General features: G+C 40.2%; 1 protein-coding gene across 1 annotated transcript; it reads left to right on the top strand.

The window, feature by feature from the left end:
• Positions 1-6,355: 6,355 nt before the first annotated feature.
• On the top strand, positions 6,356-10,646 carry LOC106947376 (D(1) dopamine receptor-like). The gene has a single exon (XM_015032343.1). The coding sequence runs from the start codon at positions 7,011-7,013 to the stop codon at positions 8,373-8,375; it is 1,365 nt and encodes a 454-aa protein (XP_014887829.1). The 5' UTR covers positions 6,356-7,010; the 3' UTR covers positions 8,376-10,646.
• The last annotated feature ends 2,880 nt before the right edge of the window (positions 10,647-13,526 follow it).

The following is a 13,526-nucleotide window of genomic DNA, read 5'->3' as shown; positions in this document are numbered from 1 at the left end:
GCCTTTATTTTCTGCTTACATCTAATGACAACACAACATTTAAGATTGAAATATTACACCAGACCAATAAAAACATATTTTAATACAGAAATGTGGGCTTAATGGAAAGTATGTTTAAGGTGGATTTTTCAAGAGGTAAAACAAGCCCCTTCTAAATGCGTTCTAATATTTATTTTATTGAATATGACTGTACTGTCAACTCAACAAACACTGGATTAGCTGTGTGCGTGATCAATAATGGTGGTAAGGTCACTGAGGCAATTTTTTTTTTTTTTGTGAATCACCGAACAAAGCAGAAGCATAGTTATTGTTTATTAATTTTAAAATTCAGTTTAGCTTTTGATATTTAAATGTGATACTCAGAAAGAAATAATAGATTTTCACTATGTTCTATCTGAGTTATTACTTTAAATTCAAATCTACCTCCCAGTGCACACACTTGTTATGTTTGGATAAACTCTTTTAAAGGGTTCAATCAAAAATAAAAGTCTGATATTGTTCTATAAAATGCTGCTTTACTGGTTGTCTTGAGATTCAGGCGCATGCACACAGGATGCAAAACCACTGGTGACATTCAAACAATCCCCTCTGTCGTCATTTCCTTAAAATGTAACAACTTCCAAAACTGAGACATTCATCTTTCAAGTTTAGGGGTACATGTAGCTGAGTACCACCTGCACAGAGATGCATGGCAATCTTGCTTTTTTCTTCTTCTTGGAAATCAAGCAGCAGATGCAAAGGTAATATCTGAGGACCAATTGCAGTGGTTTTCAAAGGTAGACATGCAATGTCCACTGCAGGGACACTGCATGACCTACAAATACAAAAGAGCTTTCACTCCAGTGTAATGCCCAAACCACCACAAGGATAAACAGGAGATCAGGGTATTATAATCCAGTTGTGGATGCAGCTGCTGAATCTAGAAGAAGTAGAATGAAATAGACTGAATCCATAGCCAGGATGTCGTCACTATGAAGAACCTAAAAACTAGGCTGAAAACCTCAAGGGCATAATTTCCATCCAAAAAGGATTTTAGCAACGTGTAAGGAGTATTCTCTCGGAAGCCTATAAAGAGGCCTAAAATTGGGAAACAATAAAACTTTACAAACTCAATGAAATAAAACAAAGAAGCCTGTTTGCTGTATTTTATGGAGTTGGCTTGTCTAATTCCCTCGAGAGCTTGTAAACGGCAGGCATGCTACAAATATAATAAAGGATTCAGTTACATTTTTACAGAATATACATGGAGGCATATTTATTTAAACATATTTATGTGAACCAAACTATATCAAAGGTCAAACAAGAATTTACCGGTCTGTTGAGGAAGGGAGACTTCTTGGAAAGAAATAAAATCCTAAAATGCCATCAGAATTAAAATAGTTGAATGTAGATTTCATTGTCAAATAAAGGAATTAATACATTTGCAAACACTTGTTGGACTGTCCACATCCCCAGAGCCTTTAGCGGCTCTTTACCTAATTGTTTAAATTTCTGCTACAAAAATTTCTTGTCCTGCCTCACAAGAAACTTGTCATTTCTATGTTTTAAAATTAACTCCAACAATAAATGAGAGGAACAAATTCAGAACATAATAACGAAGAATAATAATCCAACATCAGACAGACTCATCTTACGTAATGAAAAGCAAATTGCAGCCAGAAAGCGCAATCATCGCTAATGTCAGAGGAATACAAACTTAATATTTTAGGCCCAAGCTGGAGCTCATTATTAAGCCTATAAATAGGCGTCCTCGTTTCAGACATGGATCTTCCTGCAATCTCTCTTTATGTCATGTTTTAAAATATCAATTTCTCTTCTGTAAGTCTGCGAATGTCTGAGAATATGAATTATTAAAGATGAAAACCACAAAATTCTCTTATCTGGTTAATAAATGAATGACTTCTTTAACAACCGCCTGTCTAACCGCCAAGCATCATAACAAAAAGTGTCAGTAATCACCATCTTAGAAACTTTGTCTCCATCTAGTGGAGACAAGTCTGACTTTGGTAGCCATGCTTTTTAAAGATCTTATTGTCACAATGCATCTACAAACGTTAGCGTATTTTATTAACTTTTTCTGTGACAGACCTACACAAAGTAGCACAAAATAGTGCAGTGGAAACAGTATTCATTGTTACTTTACAAGTTCAAAAAGATTTAAAAATGAGGTGTTTGAGGGTATTCAGACCCTTTTACTTCGAATTGGCCAAAAATTTACTCCTGAAGTCATCTAATTGATGAGTAGCACCACCTGGTTTCACTGCTTTCTGCTCTTTTATAAAACTCTCATTGTGAAAAACATCTTCTTGTCATCAGTCACTACCTAATGCAATGAGTTGAAAGTTATGATCCAGGACTTTAATCGCTTGAACCCCAAACCTGCACTTCCTGTTGCTGCTTTATTTCTTGTTTTTCTGCTTTCAGCCATTTTAGTAATTTTTTTAGTCCTTTAAAACATTTTATGATTAAAAATGGCTTGTACTTTCTTTTGTCATTGCTATTTTGTGTTATAAAGTTGCATTAGCATTGTTTATCTTTTTAATTTATATATTAGAAAGATAAACAATGTTGTATATATACAACAACCAGTTTAATGTATGTTCAGTCATTGCACAACAGTGGTATGTGTGCTGATTCTGGGCATCTGGTCCTCCTGTGCATTGATTTCAGTGTTTCCTTCTCAGACGACCAATCACCTTGCGTTTTTGATAAAGCAATCTATTGATCCTACCCGCTAGAATCAATAGGACTTTGTTCACACTCAGCCCAACATACAGAAAAAACAAAGCATAACCAATCCAAACCCTGTCTGTATCAACCAGACGTTTGCTGGACTGTGACCTCTTGCTGTTTTGGGAGTTCTCAGAAAGTTGCTGCGTTGGGCATTTTGGAGACAGACTATTGAGCCACGTGTTCTCCAGATTGATTCCAAAAAACGCTGATGATGACGACGGGCATAGTTCATACTGACTTTCACATGACATAAGGTTAAGACACACCCACAGTGCCGGGACCTAAATGGCTGCGAAGAATTTTTCTGTCCTCAGTTTGAGGATGGAAACCATCAGGAACAACATGACGTCTCTCACTAAGCAGTTTTCCATCAGCGTTCCTGGTAAGATATATTTTTATTTCTCTTTTCCTTAATGTGTTGACTCTGTTGAACTCTGTTCTGTTTGTCTCACAAGGCAAGAAGTCAACTCCTTCCTCCTCAACCATCAGAATGGTTTTACTGGGGAGGACAGGAAGTGGCAAAAGCTCCACCGCTAACTCCATCGTTGGTCGGAAGGTCTTGGATTTAAAGCTCAGCAGTCCCTTGATCGGCCAGCGCTGCCACAGGGCCAATGGAGAGTTTCGCGGGCGACAGCTGCTGATCCTAGACACTCCTGGTGTGCTGGACACTCATCAGACTCAGCAGGAAGTCCAGCGGGAGCTGAGGAGGAGCGTTAGCCTCCTCTTCCCCGGACCTCATGCTTTCCTGATTGTTATTCAGATCGGAAGATTCACTCAGGAGGAGAAAGAGGCAGTGCGACACATCAAGGAGGCAATGGGCTCCCACGCTTTGAGCTTCTCTGTGGTGGTTTTCACCCATGGAGACCGTCTGGAGGAGGGGACGTCGGTGAAGCATTACCTGATAGACCAGTCTAGGGACCTGGCTGAGCTGGTGGCTGCATGCGGGGGCAGGTATTGTGTCTTCAATAACCAAAACCTTAACAACAAGGAGCAGGTCAGCGAGCTGATGATGTTGGTGGACAACATGATGCTGAATAACGGAGAGAGTTCCTACAACAGCAGAATGCTTCAGAAAACAGAAGAAGATCTGGCTTATCAGCTGGAAGAGGAGAGGAAGCTGCTCACTGAAAAGAATGAGCTGCCGAATCAGAAGCAGGAGAACACCCTGAAGGAGTGGTACGAGAAAGAGCTGGAAATGGTTCAACAGAAAACCAAGAAGGAGCTGGAAGAGCTGAGGACAAAACTAGAGCTGGAGAAAGAGAGGGAGGAGAAGCAGGCGAAAGAACGGGAGAAGGCCCTCCGGGAGGAGATTGAGAAGAAGAAGCTGCAAGAGGTCGTAAGACTGACAGACCTGGAGAAGAAGAGGAGGGAAGATATTCAGGAGAGGCTCGATCAAGTAACCAAAATGTTGGAGGAGCAAGTTGAGAGGGAGAGGAAGATGAGACGATCCATGGAGGAGAAGATCCAGAAGGACAGAGCAGAACATGAAAGGAAAGAGAGGGAGAGAGAGCTTCAGTACATCCAGATGGAGCAGGCGCTCAGACAGCGAGAGGAGATGACGAGAGACGCCCTGGAGGGAGAGCTGGACAACCTCTGCCAGAGGCTGGAGGAGCTGACCAGGAAGGAGGAGGAGAGGAAGAGGCAGATGCAGGATCTGCTTAGACAGGAGCGGCAGGAGAGTCAGAGGGAACTGGACCTGCAGATGGAGCAGCTGAGGGTGGAGAAGCGGCGAACCGAGGCCTTCAAAAGGGAGCTGAAGTTCCTGAAGATCAAGATCGAGCAGCAGAAAGAGTGTGAAGAACGCTTGAAGAAACTCCTGGATGAGAACCTGCTGAAGGAGAGGGAAAAATGCGACAAGGAAATCTCCTCGCTGAAGAGGCTGTGTGGTCAAAAATGCAGCGAGATGCTGGAGAAGATTTCTGCAGAGAGCCCTCGCAGAGCGTCCGGTGTGGTCGGATACGTGCAGGAGATGGGACTGCTGGGTCTGAACGCAGCTCTGGAGAAGGTCGGAACTCCGTGCTGCATTCAATAACAGCTTACAACTATGTTAATGTAGCTGTTTGCTGTGATGGTAAGATGTACGGTCTGTGAAAAATCAGCTGCAGGACTTTTTGAAGATCAGGATACTAATTAAAGACAATGGCTCAAACTCAGTCAGATTGGATGGGAGGTGTCTGTGATCATCAGTCTTTGTTGCTAAATATTCTCAGATTTGGTTCTTGACTTTGACTAGGCTCTTCTAACATGCTTAGACTGTGATCTAAACCAATCCACTGTTAACACTTAAACATGTTAAGATTGTCCCATATTTTTCTTCGCATACACTCTGACCGGCTTCCTTGTCTCTAAAAGAGAAAAGAGTCCCCTCAGCATTATGGTTCCATCACCATGCTTCACCATAGGGACGGCGAGGCGAGTGTGATCTGCATGTAGTGAGTTTTGTTTAAGTTTAATTTTATGTTGAGGTATCAGAATAAAGGGGGAACAGTACAAATGCAGGCCCAACTTTTATTGGTCTCCCACAAACATTTAAAGTGTAAACGAGAAAAAAGATGAAGCACAGAGAGCTTAATGAATACTTTTCAAGACTCAGCTAACTTCCTGTATTTGACAGAACCATTTCCCCCAGAGTCAGGAAGATGACTACCCACGTGAGAGTAATTTCATTCCAACAAATGGATGTGATTCCTGTGTGCGTCCTAAATCAGCAAATGCACAAACTCTCAGAAATGATGGAGATAATCTGATTATGAACTCCCCACCCTCGGCTGTGTGCTGTACTCCCTGTGTCCATCATTTAAATCTGTACTCAAACCAAACCCTGTTGCTGTTATTTAAAAAACACACATCTCTCCTGGGCTGATACTGCTTTCTTTTTTTTACACAAACTGTGTGCATTTCTGCCTGTTTATTCCAGGAACAATAAAGTCAGCTTTAATCTGCACTGCATCCCCAGATATATTTTAATGTTTGAAAATGTGTTTGTGTTTAAGTACACTTGATTTGCTGATCCTGTGGGTACAGACTGGAAGTGTGTTACTCAGACAGTGTGTCATATTCAATAAAGTAATAAAACACGTAGAGTGTGTTTGGGTTTTTCTCTGTGCAGTGCGTCAGACAAACAAGAAAACAAAGAAAATGTGACACATTTTGATGGTTTTCCTTGCAGCAGTTGTTCCACAAAACCTCAAATTTGAATTCTTACCTCATTTTTTAAACAATATTTTTTTCCAATTTTGTAATTTACTCCATCATTGTTTTTTTTTTGGAGAAAAGATGAACACATTGTCAACTCTGCCAAATGAAATGTACTTTATTATTTAGATTTTGTCATCTTCAATGTTTATCGCTAAAATGAACTGTTTATCAATAATTTGACATTACAACCAGATCAGGTTATCATATTCTACAACCTGAAGCTTTTTACATGCATGATTACAGACGAATAAAACAGCAACTTCATAGAAAACATGCAGTCTTTTTCAGTAAATTAGAATATTATTGAAAAGTTCATTTATTTCAAAATCTCAGTGAAACACAGTATATAGATTAATTCACACTTAATGATGTTTTTAATAATGATGAATTCCCCTCATAGCTAATGAAAATAAAACATTAGAATATTTCATCAGACCAATAACATATTGTCTTTCATACAGGAATGTGTGCCTAAAGATGACCTGCTTAAAGATTGTTATTTATAAATAACAGTCTGTATTGCGATTTACAAACAATATCGTTTTAAGATGACACTAAATTGCTCAAATAAATGAGTTTGTCACTAATTGTTTCGTCTTGAACAATCCACTTCAGGTAAATAGCCAAGTAATCCAAAACAAATGGTTGAAATCTCTAATATTTAGTTTCCTCCAAAATTCTGATTTGCAGCGTATGACAGCCTGAACTATCCGAGGAGTAAGAGTTGTGAAGTGATTTCTATTCTTTGCCGTCTTTTTTCACAAATCAGCAGCAAAGGGAGAAGTTCTGATTTGAAAATGAGTGGGAAAATAGACACAGCAGTTGTTTTTTTTTCATTGCTAAAATAGCTCACTGATTTCCTGTCTCATGTGACCACCTTCTCAGAGCTGTTTGGGCGGTCAGCTGGTTGTGTCTGGCTGCCCCCCTGTCGATCTGCCGTGCGCTCACAGCAGCAGCAGCAGCAGCACAGATTAGTCTGGTCTCAGCATGCGGGCGCCATTCCCACTGTAACTGCGTGCGGCTTTTAACCTATTAATAGGTCTTGCAATTTGCCATGCGGTCTTGGTTGGATCTGGACAATGAATAACACCACCGGCTTGGCGCTGGTTGGAGCGGGCAGCCAGGAAGACCCTCCGGCGCACAGAGCGCTCACTGGATGCGTCCTGGTGCTGCTCATCATTTGGACGCTTGTGGGCAACATGACCGTGTGCGCGGCCGTGTATCGCTACCGTCACCTGCGCGCCAAGGTGACCAACATCTTCATCGTGTCCCTGGCTCTGTCGGATCTCCTGGTCGCGGTGCTGGTGATGCCGTGGAAAGCCGCGGCTGAAGTGGCCGGCTTCTGGCCGTTCGGCGGCTTCTGTAAGACATGGCTGGCCTGCGACATCATGTGCTCCACCGCCTCCATCCTCAACCTGTGCGTGATCAGCGTGGACCGATACTGGGCAATCTCCAGCCCGTTTTGCTACGAGCGGAGCATGAACAAGAGGGTGGCCTTCGTGATGATCGGGGTGACGTGGACAGTGTCCGTTGTGATCTCCTTTGTTCCCGTGCAGCTGGACTGGCACCGGGCGGAAATCAGTGACCCCGGCGGGCGCGTGATCCCGCGCCTGGAGAGCACCGAGGGGAGCTGCGACTCGAGTCTGAGTCGCACTTACGCAATCTCTTCCTCCCTTATCAGCTTCTACATCCCCGTCGTGATCATGATCGTCACCTACACCCGGATCTACCGGATTGCCCAGACGCAGATCCGGGTGATATCTTCCCTGGAGCGCGCGGCGGAGCACGCCCAGAGCTGCCGGTCGCACGTGCCCGAGCTGTTCCCGCACATGTGCACAGACATCGGTGCCAGCTCCTACCAGTCCCGCATCAGCATCCACCCTGATTCCCAATGTCCCAATCAGTCACACCGGGAGCTCAGAGTCTCCATCAGGAAAGAGACCAAAGTGCTGAAGACTCTCAGCATCATAATGGGAGTTTTCGTTTGCTGCTGGCTGCCCTTCTTCATCCTGAACTGCGCTCTGCCCTTCTGCCCCGGACCAGGGGCCCCTGGAGCCCACCGCGGCCCCTGCTGTGTCAGCGAGAAAACCTTCGATGTGTTCGTGTGGATCGGGTGGAGTAACTCCTCCCTAAACCCGGTTATTTATGCGTTCAACGCGGACTTCAGAGACGCCTTCCTTCGCCTGTTGCGCTGCCGCGGAGGAGGCTTTCTGTCGGCGGTGAGTACAGCGGTGGAGACCATGCTGGCGAACAACGAGGCCGGGCAGCAGAGGCGGGACAGCACCCTGAAGGCGAAGCTGAGCGTGTCCACGAACGCGCGGGGGAGTCAGGACAGCGGAAACACCACGGTGGCCGTGTTTTATCACGGAGGGGCCACGATGGAGCAAGGGACGGACACTGAGGAAAGATATGACAAAGACCGACTGACACAGATACCCAGATAATTTTAAAATCTCCAGCCACGCTGATCTTCTTTTAGTTTGTTTTTAGTCGAAGTCATTTTGACCAAGTTCTTTAAGGAAAGGAAAATCACTTATTTTCAGTTGATAGCCTAGAAGTATGGGGGACTAAAAGTGTTACAATTCCAATAGCCAAAAATAAGTAGTTGTAATTTAATGGGTTTTTTTTTATCTTTCCCTAACTAAATAAAACGGGAAACAAACACGTGAATAACTATCCTAACACTTTTAAGCACGAGTTGTGATAGTCATGCAGAAAAAAAGATTTCAAAAAACTTTGTTTGTTTGTTTTCAATCAATGTTTGATGCTTTTAGTTTAAGAAATATGGCGGCTAAACCAGTGTGGCAACACACTTTTACATTTTCTAACATTGTTCACTTTTATGAAAAAAGAAACTAACCTTAGCCTACATGTTTCCTGTCTATCCCTCATTCAACTCTTTGCTGATGACTCCTTCAGAAAAAAAACTCTTGTGAAAATACACAGTGAAACTAAACATAGAGCAAATGAGAGCCATCTATTTACTTATTTTAGTGAAATGCAAACCCAAGCAAAAATATGTGAATGTAAAAAAGGAATACTAAAACAAAGCCCCTACATTGGTACAACTTATTTTTGAACTTTCAGGATGAAAATCCTCAGCATCAGAAAATGCGTTTTTGTTTTAAAATATTATTTTTATGATTGCTGGATTAGTTACTGGTTTGACTTTTTCCAAATAACAAAATAGCCATAGTAATTGTCAAACCTTTAAGTTAAATATAATAAGGGATGCATTATGTCCAAATCAATGGACATACGTATGAACTCAAAAGCTTCAGAATGCCAACCAGGTTTTTAAGAACTTATCTCGGTTGGCCAGCAGGTGGCAGAGTTTACAGAGACACCAGAATAAAACAAAAAGTATATCATCGACCAGCAAGTAAAAAAAAAAAAAGACTTGAATAACTGTGACCTACATTCACAAAACAATAAGTTATCACAATATGTCAGCAATAAAAATATATTTACAAAAAGCTGTTTAAAAAAAGCTATTAAGATTAGTTTTATGATGGTTCCGTTTATTATTTTATCGTCATGTCCCGCAGTTTATTCATTCATTTTGTACATCAGCTGTGACCATCAAATACCTATTGTATAATTCTCCTATTGTTCTGTGAACAGATCTACAAAATGGAGGATTGAAGTTGACTCACCATTATTTCCCCTCTAATCCACTTCACACATCATCTCAGACATCATCCTCCCCTTTAATCTGAGAAATATGTTGATCAACAGGATCTCATGGAGCTAACAGGCTGAGGATGGTACGCAACAAATTTGGTTTTATGCAAAGCAGTAAACACATTTTGACAGCATGCATCACATTGGTAAAAACCCCGTAAAAGAAAACCTTTGCTGACTAAGACTGTTCGTCATAAGCCACCCCCTCTTGATTCCACAGTCCCAGCTGCATGACCTGAAAGCTCACATGGCCTGTGATCTGAGCGTTATGATGTGAAAGGACGAAGTGACCTGTGGGGTGTTTGTGGCTTGTCGTTTATAATGAAACAACAATGTAAGAAGGGGCTAACATTATTTATTTTAGATTGGCTTGCTGTGCAGATTAAACCAATCAGATAGTTGGGCCGCTATGGATATTCTAATGGTTTTTCTGAGCATTCAGACACAGTAACCATGAAGCAATTAAAGGAATAATGAATAATTGTTATTTTAATAGATAATTACTTCAGATTATGAATAATGGATTTCATATTATTTCATTAGCCATTCAATACATAATACATTGAAGTAACTGCAAATTATTTTTTCCCCAAATTGCATTAATTTTCATTTTTATTTACCGTATAACATAAATATTCACCTAATCAGCTAATCGTTTATTACATCGCCACACTTTTGACCATAAGTAGGCTGAGGTATTTCTGTTCTGTGATCTTCATATTTGGACTGGAGTTTTCAAAAGCATTTATTTAAGTGACATTTAGTGACCAAGCAGGACCAGATGCTCATACTGGATCATTGTCCTAAAGTTTATGTCCTTCTTGTCCCTGACTTTTTCCAGTACCACTGCTCAGAAACTGGAAATACTGGCCATTTAAATCTTTTGTTCAGCCGAGAAGCGTAATGGTACGGAAAGACAGAGATAATAAGCTTAACTCACATATAGACAGCAATTAATGACTTGTTATATTTCCGCCAGTTTAATCCATCGGGTGTCACATTTATTTGATTAAATCTAAGAATAAAACCTTGAAAAAGAAAAAGACTTTAAGCTGTATATGGAGTCTTGACATTTCATATATTTTGGACTTTCATTTGTAGGTAATGTGTGTATTTTTTTTTCTCCAGACATTTTATGGATGAACAGTACAATGTATGAATTAGCAGTTTTCTAAGCTACTTTAATACTTAAGTTCTTTCCCTTTAAGATGGGGGTTGGTAATTCTGGTCCTTTTGGGTCAATATCATTCATGTCTTAAGGTATTTGATTGCTCGAACACACAAATGAAAAGAGCTTTTGTCAGTTCCTGCTGTAATGCCATAGAAATACTTGAGGTGTTTGATTCAGGTGGAGCAGGGGACACGTCTAAAACACAACGAGAACTGAAATCCCCCCAGTTCTTCCAGCAGGTCCTAAAACAATCTGATAGTAGTTTGAATACTAACTTAAGGTTCCAGTTGATTTTGTCTACATCCTCTCTCATCACATTGGTGTAGGTGGATTAGTGAGTGAAGTGATTATCTGGCTGTTTGTTCCCCGTCTCTTAAAACCCCACACTGTCCCTGACACAGTTCTGTGAAAAACTATTGATGTATCTTGAACATCAAATTTGGGAGGTTAAATGTATTTTGTTGTGACTTTATGTGAACAAGACGTAGTGCTGTGTGCCAGTCTCAAGTCTTTTGCAGCCTTTAGCAGGTTTTCCTCCAGGATTGCACCAATCAGCTCTGACCACCTCCCCTGTCTCTGCTCAGAGGAATCTATTTCAATATTTGTCTGATTTGTCAAGGTCCTGTATTTTGTTTAGGCCTAGCACAGTGCACGCCACAGTGCTCAGACAGTTATTAAGATAAATATTTGAAATCTGTGTAAATATTATGGCTGCAATTAACAATTAATTAGTAATCAATAATTCTATTGATTATTCTGACTGTCAATTGATTAGTCTGATAAAAAATTATCCATTCTGCAGATTTTTCATTTAACCACTTAAGCCTTTTTATGCAATTTTAGAAATACATCAAAATGCAAATAAAAAAACAACAAAAAACAATAGTTTTTTTAAAAATAAGAAAATAAACATTCGATTGCCTAAAATGCAACAACATAACATTTCTTTAGTAAATCTGAACTGGGTGAAGCTAAAACACTTGAGGAGTTTTAGCTAAAACATATTTACAGACAAAGGTGATTTTGACTTAAATGCAAATTTATATATATATATATATATATATAGTACAGTTTGGCCTAATTATTGCTACAAATATCTAGCTTTATTAAAGTAAATGGTCTCTTTTGAATCTGAATACTCCAGTTAACAATTACTTGATCACTAAATTAGTTAAAAATCTTTTCTGTAATCAGTTAAACAAGAATAATTGTTGAATTAATTGTTTCAGCCCTAGTAGGTTTCTGTCCACTTTATGGTCCTGCATTACTTTTTGTTGCTCTGTTGTGTAGCATTTCAATAAACTACAAATATGTTTGTTCACAAAATGCAAAAATTTTCAAGTTGTATGAACATTTTTGAATTTGCAAGGCACAATATCCAGAGAAGAATAAGTAAATTCCTGTGGAGTGTGACGTGTGTTGTAAAAGTTGCTGAATATATGATTAAATAAGTAAGAAAACATTGTAAAGTGCTTTCGAAATAAAATAAGGTTGAAAGAGAAGCGCAGACCACTCACTATTTAAACATCAAAGTGTGCAAGAATTCGGAAAGATATTGATTTAAAAATGAGTTATGTATTGCTGTTCCGAGCAAGTTCAGTTATTTGGATGTACTTGAATGTTGTTGTTAATTTAAGTTTTTAACTATTTAACACGTTTATGCTCAGACCTCAGAGATGACTGTGGCTCAGTGGGTGGAATAGTTGTTTTGAAATTGGACAAATGTGGGTTTGAGTCCATGCTGTTACCTGGCACCAGGGCAACTCAACCTCTACTGATCTGCATATTGGTGCATGAATGTTTGTGAGTGGGAATGACTGAATGGAGTGTCATTATAAACAGTTCTGAGTGGTCAGTGTGACCAGAAAAATGCTAAAAAAAATTCAGTCCATTTAGCTTTCCCAGCAGAAAACTGAAACCTTTTGATGCCATCTACTCATGAGGTTTTTAGTAGCTTGTGTTCACCGGTGAATTAAAGCTTACCTTTGCATTGCCGTCCCACTCCTGCAGCAGGACGCATAACAGGTCATTTCTTTTTTCTGAATCTGTAGAAATGGGATTATATAAGTGACTCACATGGGCACCCATCTGTTGAGCTGTTTTATGGTCCTGCACTGTGCACTCTGTTTACCCTCCTCCTATACCCTGAAAGAAACTGGCATGAATAATTTGTACCTTAAGGTTGTTCCTGTGGAAGCTGTCCTGACCAGTGAGAACATAGAAGCTTTTACGCTGACAACACTCAAAAACACAAGCAGTGACGCCACTGAGAGGCTTCTGCTAGAAAGTGGAGCGAAGGAGCGCAGCTCTCTCAGGCTGCACAGAGATCAGCTCTCTACTAATTAGCAGAGGTTCATTTTTCTCTTTGTTCTGGTTAAATATGAAAGATGGTGCTATAGTTGAAATAGGACAGAAATATTAACGAAGACTTTAAAAATGAATGTTTCTTGATTTTCTGGTATTTCTTCTTATTCATTATGTTACTATGAGGACATACAAAAAAAAATCACTTTACCTTTCACTAAACGCTTTTGTTTCAACTCAAAATAGACAAAAAAAAATCTATTAAACTCATAAATCCACCACACAAGCTAAATAATAAGTTATTTTTACATAAAAACAAAATCTACTTTATCGTAGGGGGATGTTACCCAAACGAGACAAGATTTTATCTGCAAATGCAGTCAAAAAAGTGAATTTCCTGACCAAGCAAAAAGATTTGCGTCTGCTTACGCATTGA

The sequence above is a fragment of the Poecilia latipinna genome, unplaced genomic scaffold (assembly GCF_001443285.1).
Source record: "Poecilia latipinna isolate Pla-1442-1.1 unplaced genomic scaffold, P_latipinna-1.0 Scaffold237, whole genome shotgun sequence".
In the NCBI taxonomy this organism is placed as follows: Eukaryota; Metazoa; Chordata; class Actinopteri; order Cyprinodontiformes; family Poeciliidae; genus Poecilia; species Poecilia latipinna.
The sequence above is the reverse complement of the archived record's forward strand: the minus strand, read 5'-3'. Positions and strand labels throughout refer to the sequence as shown.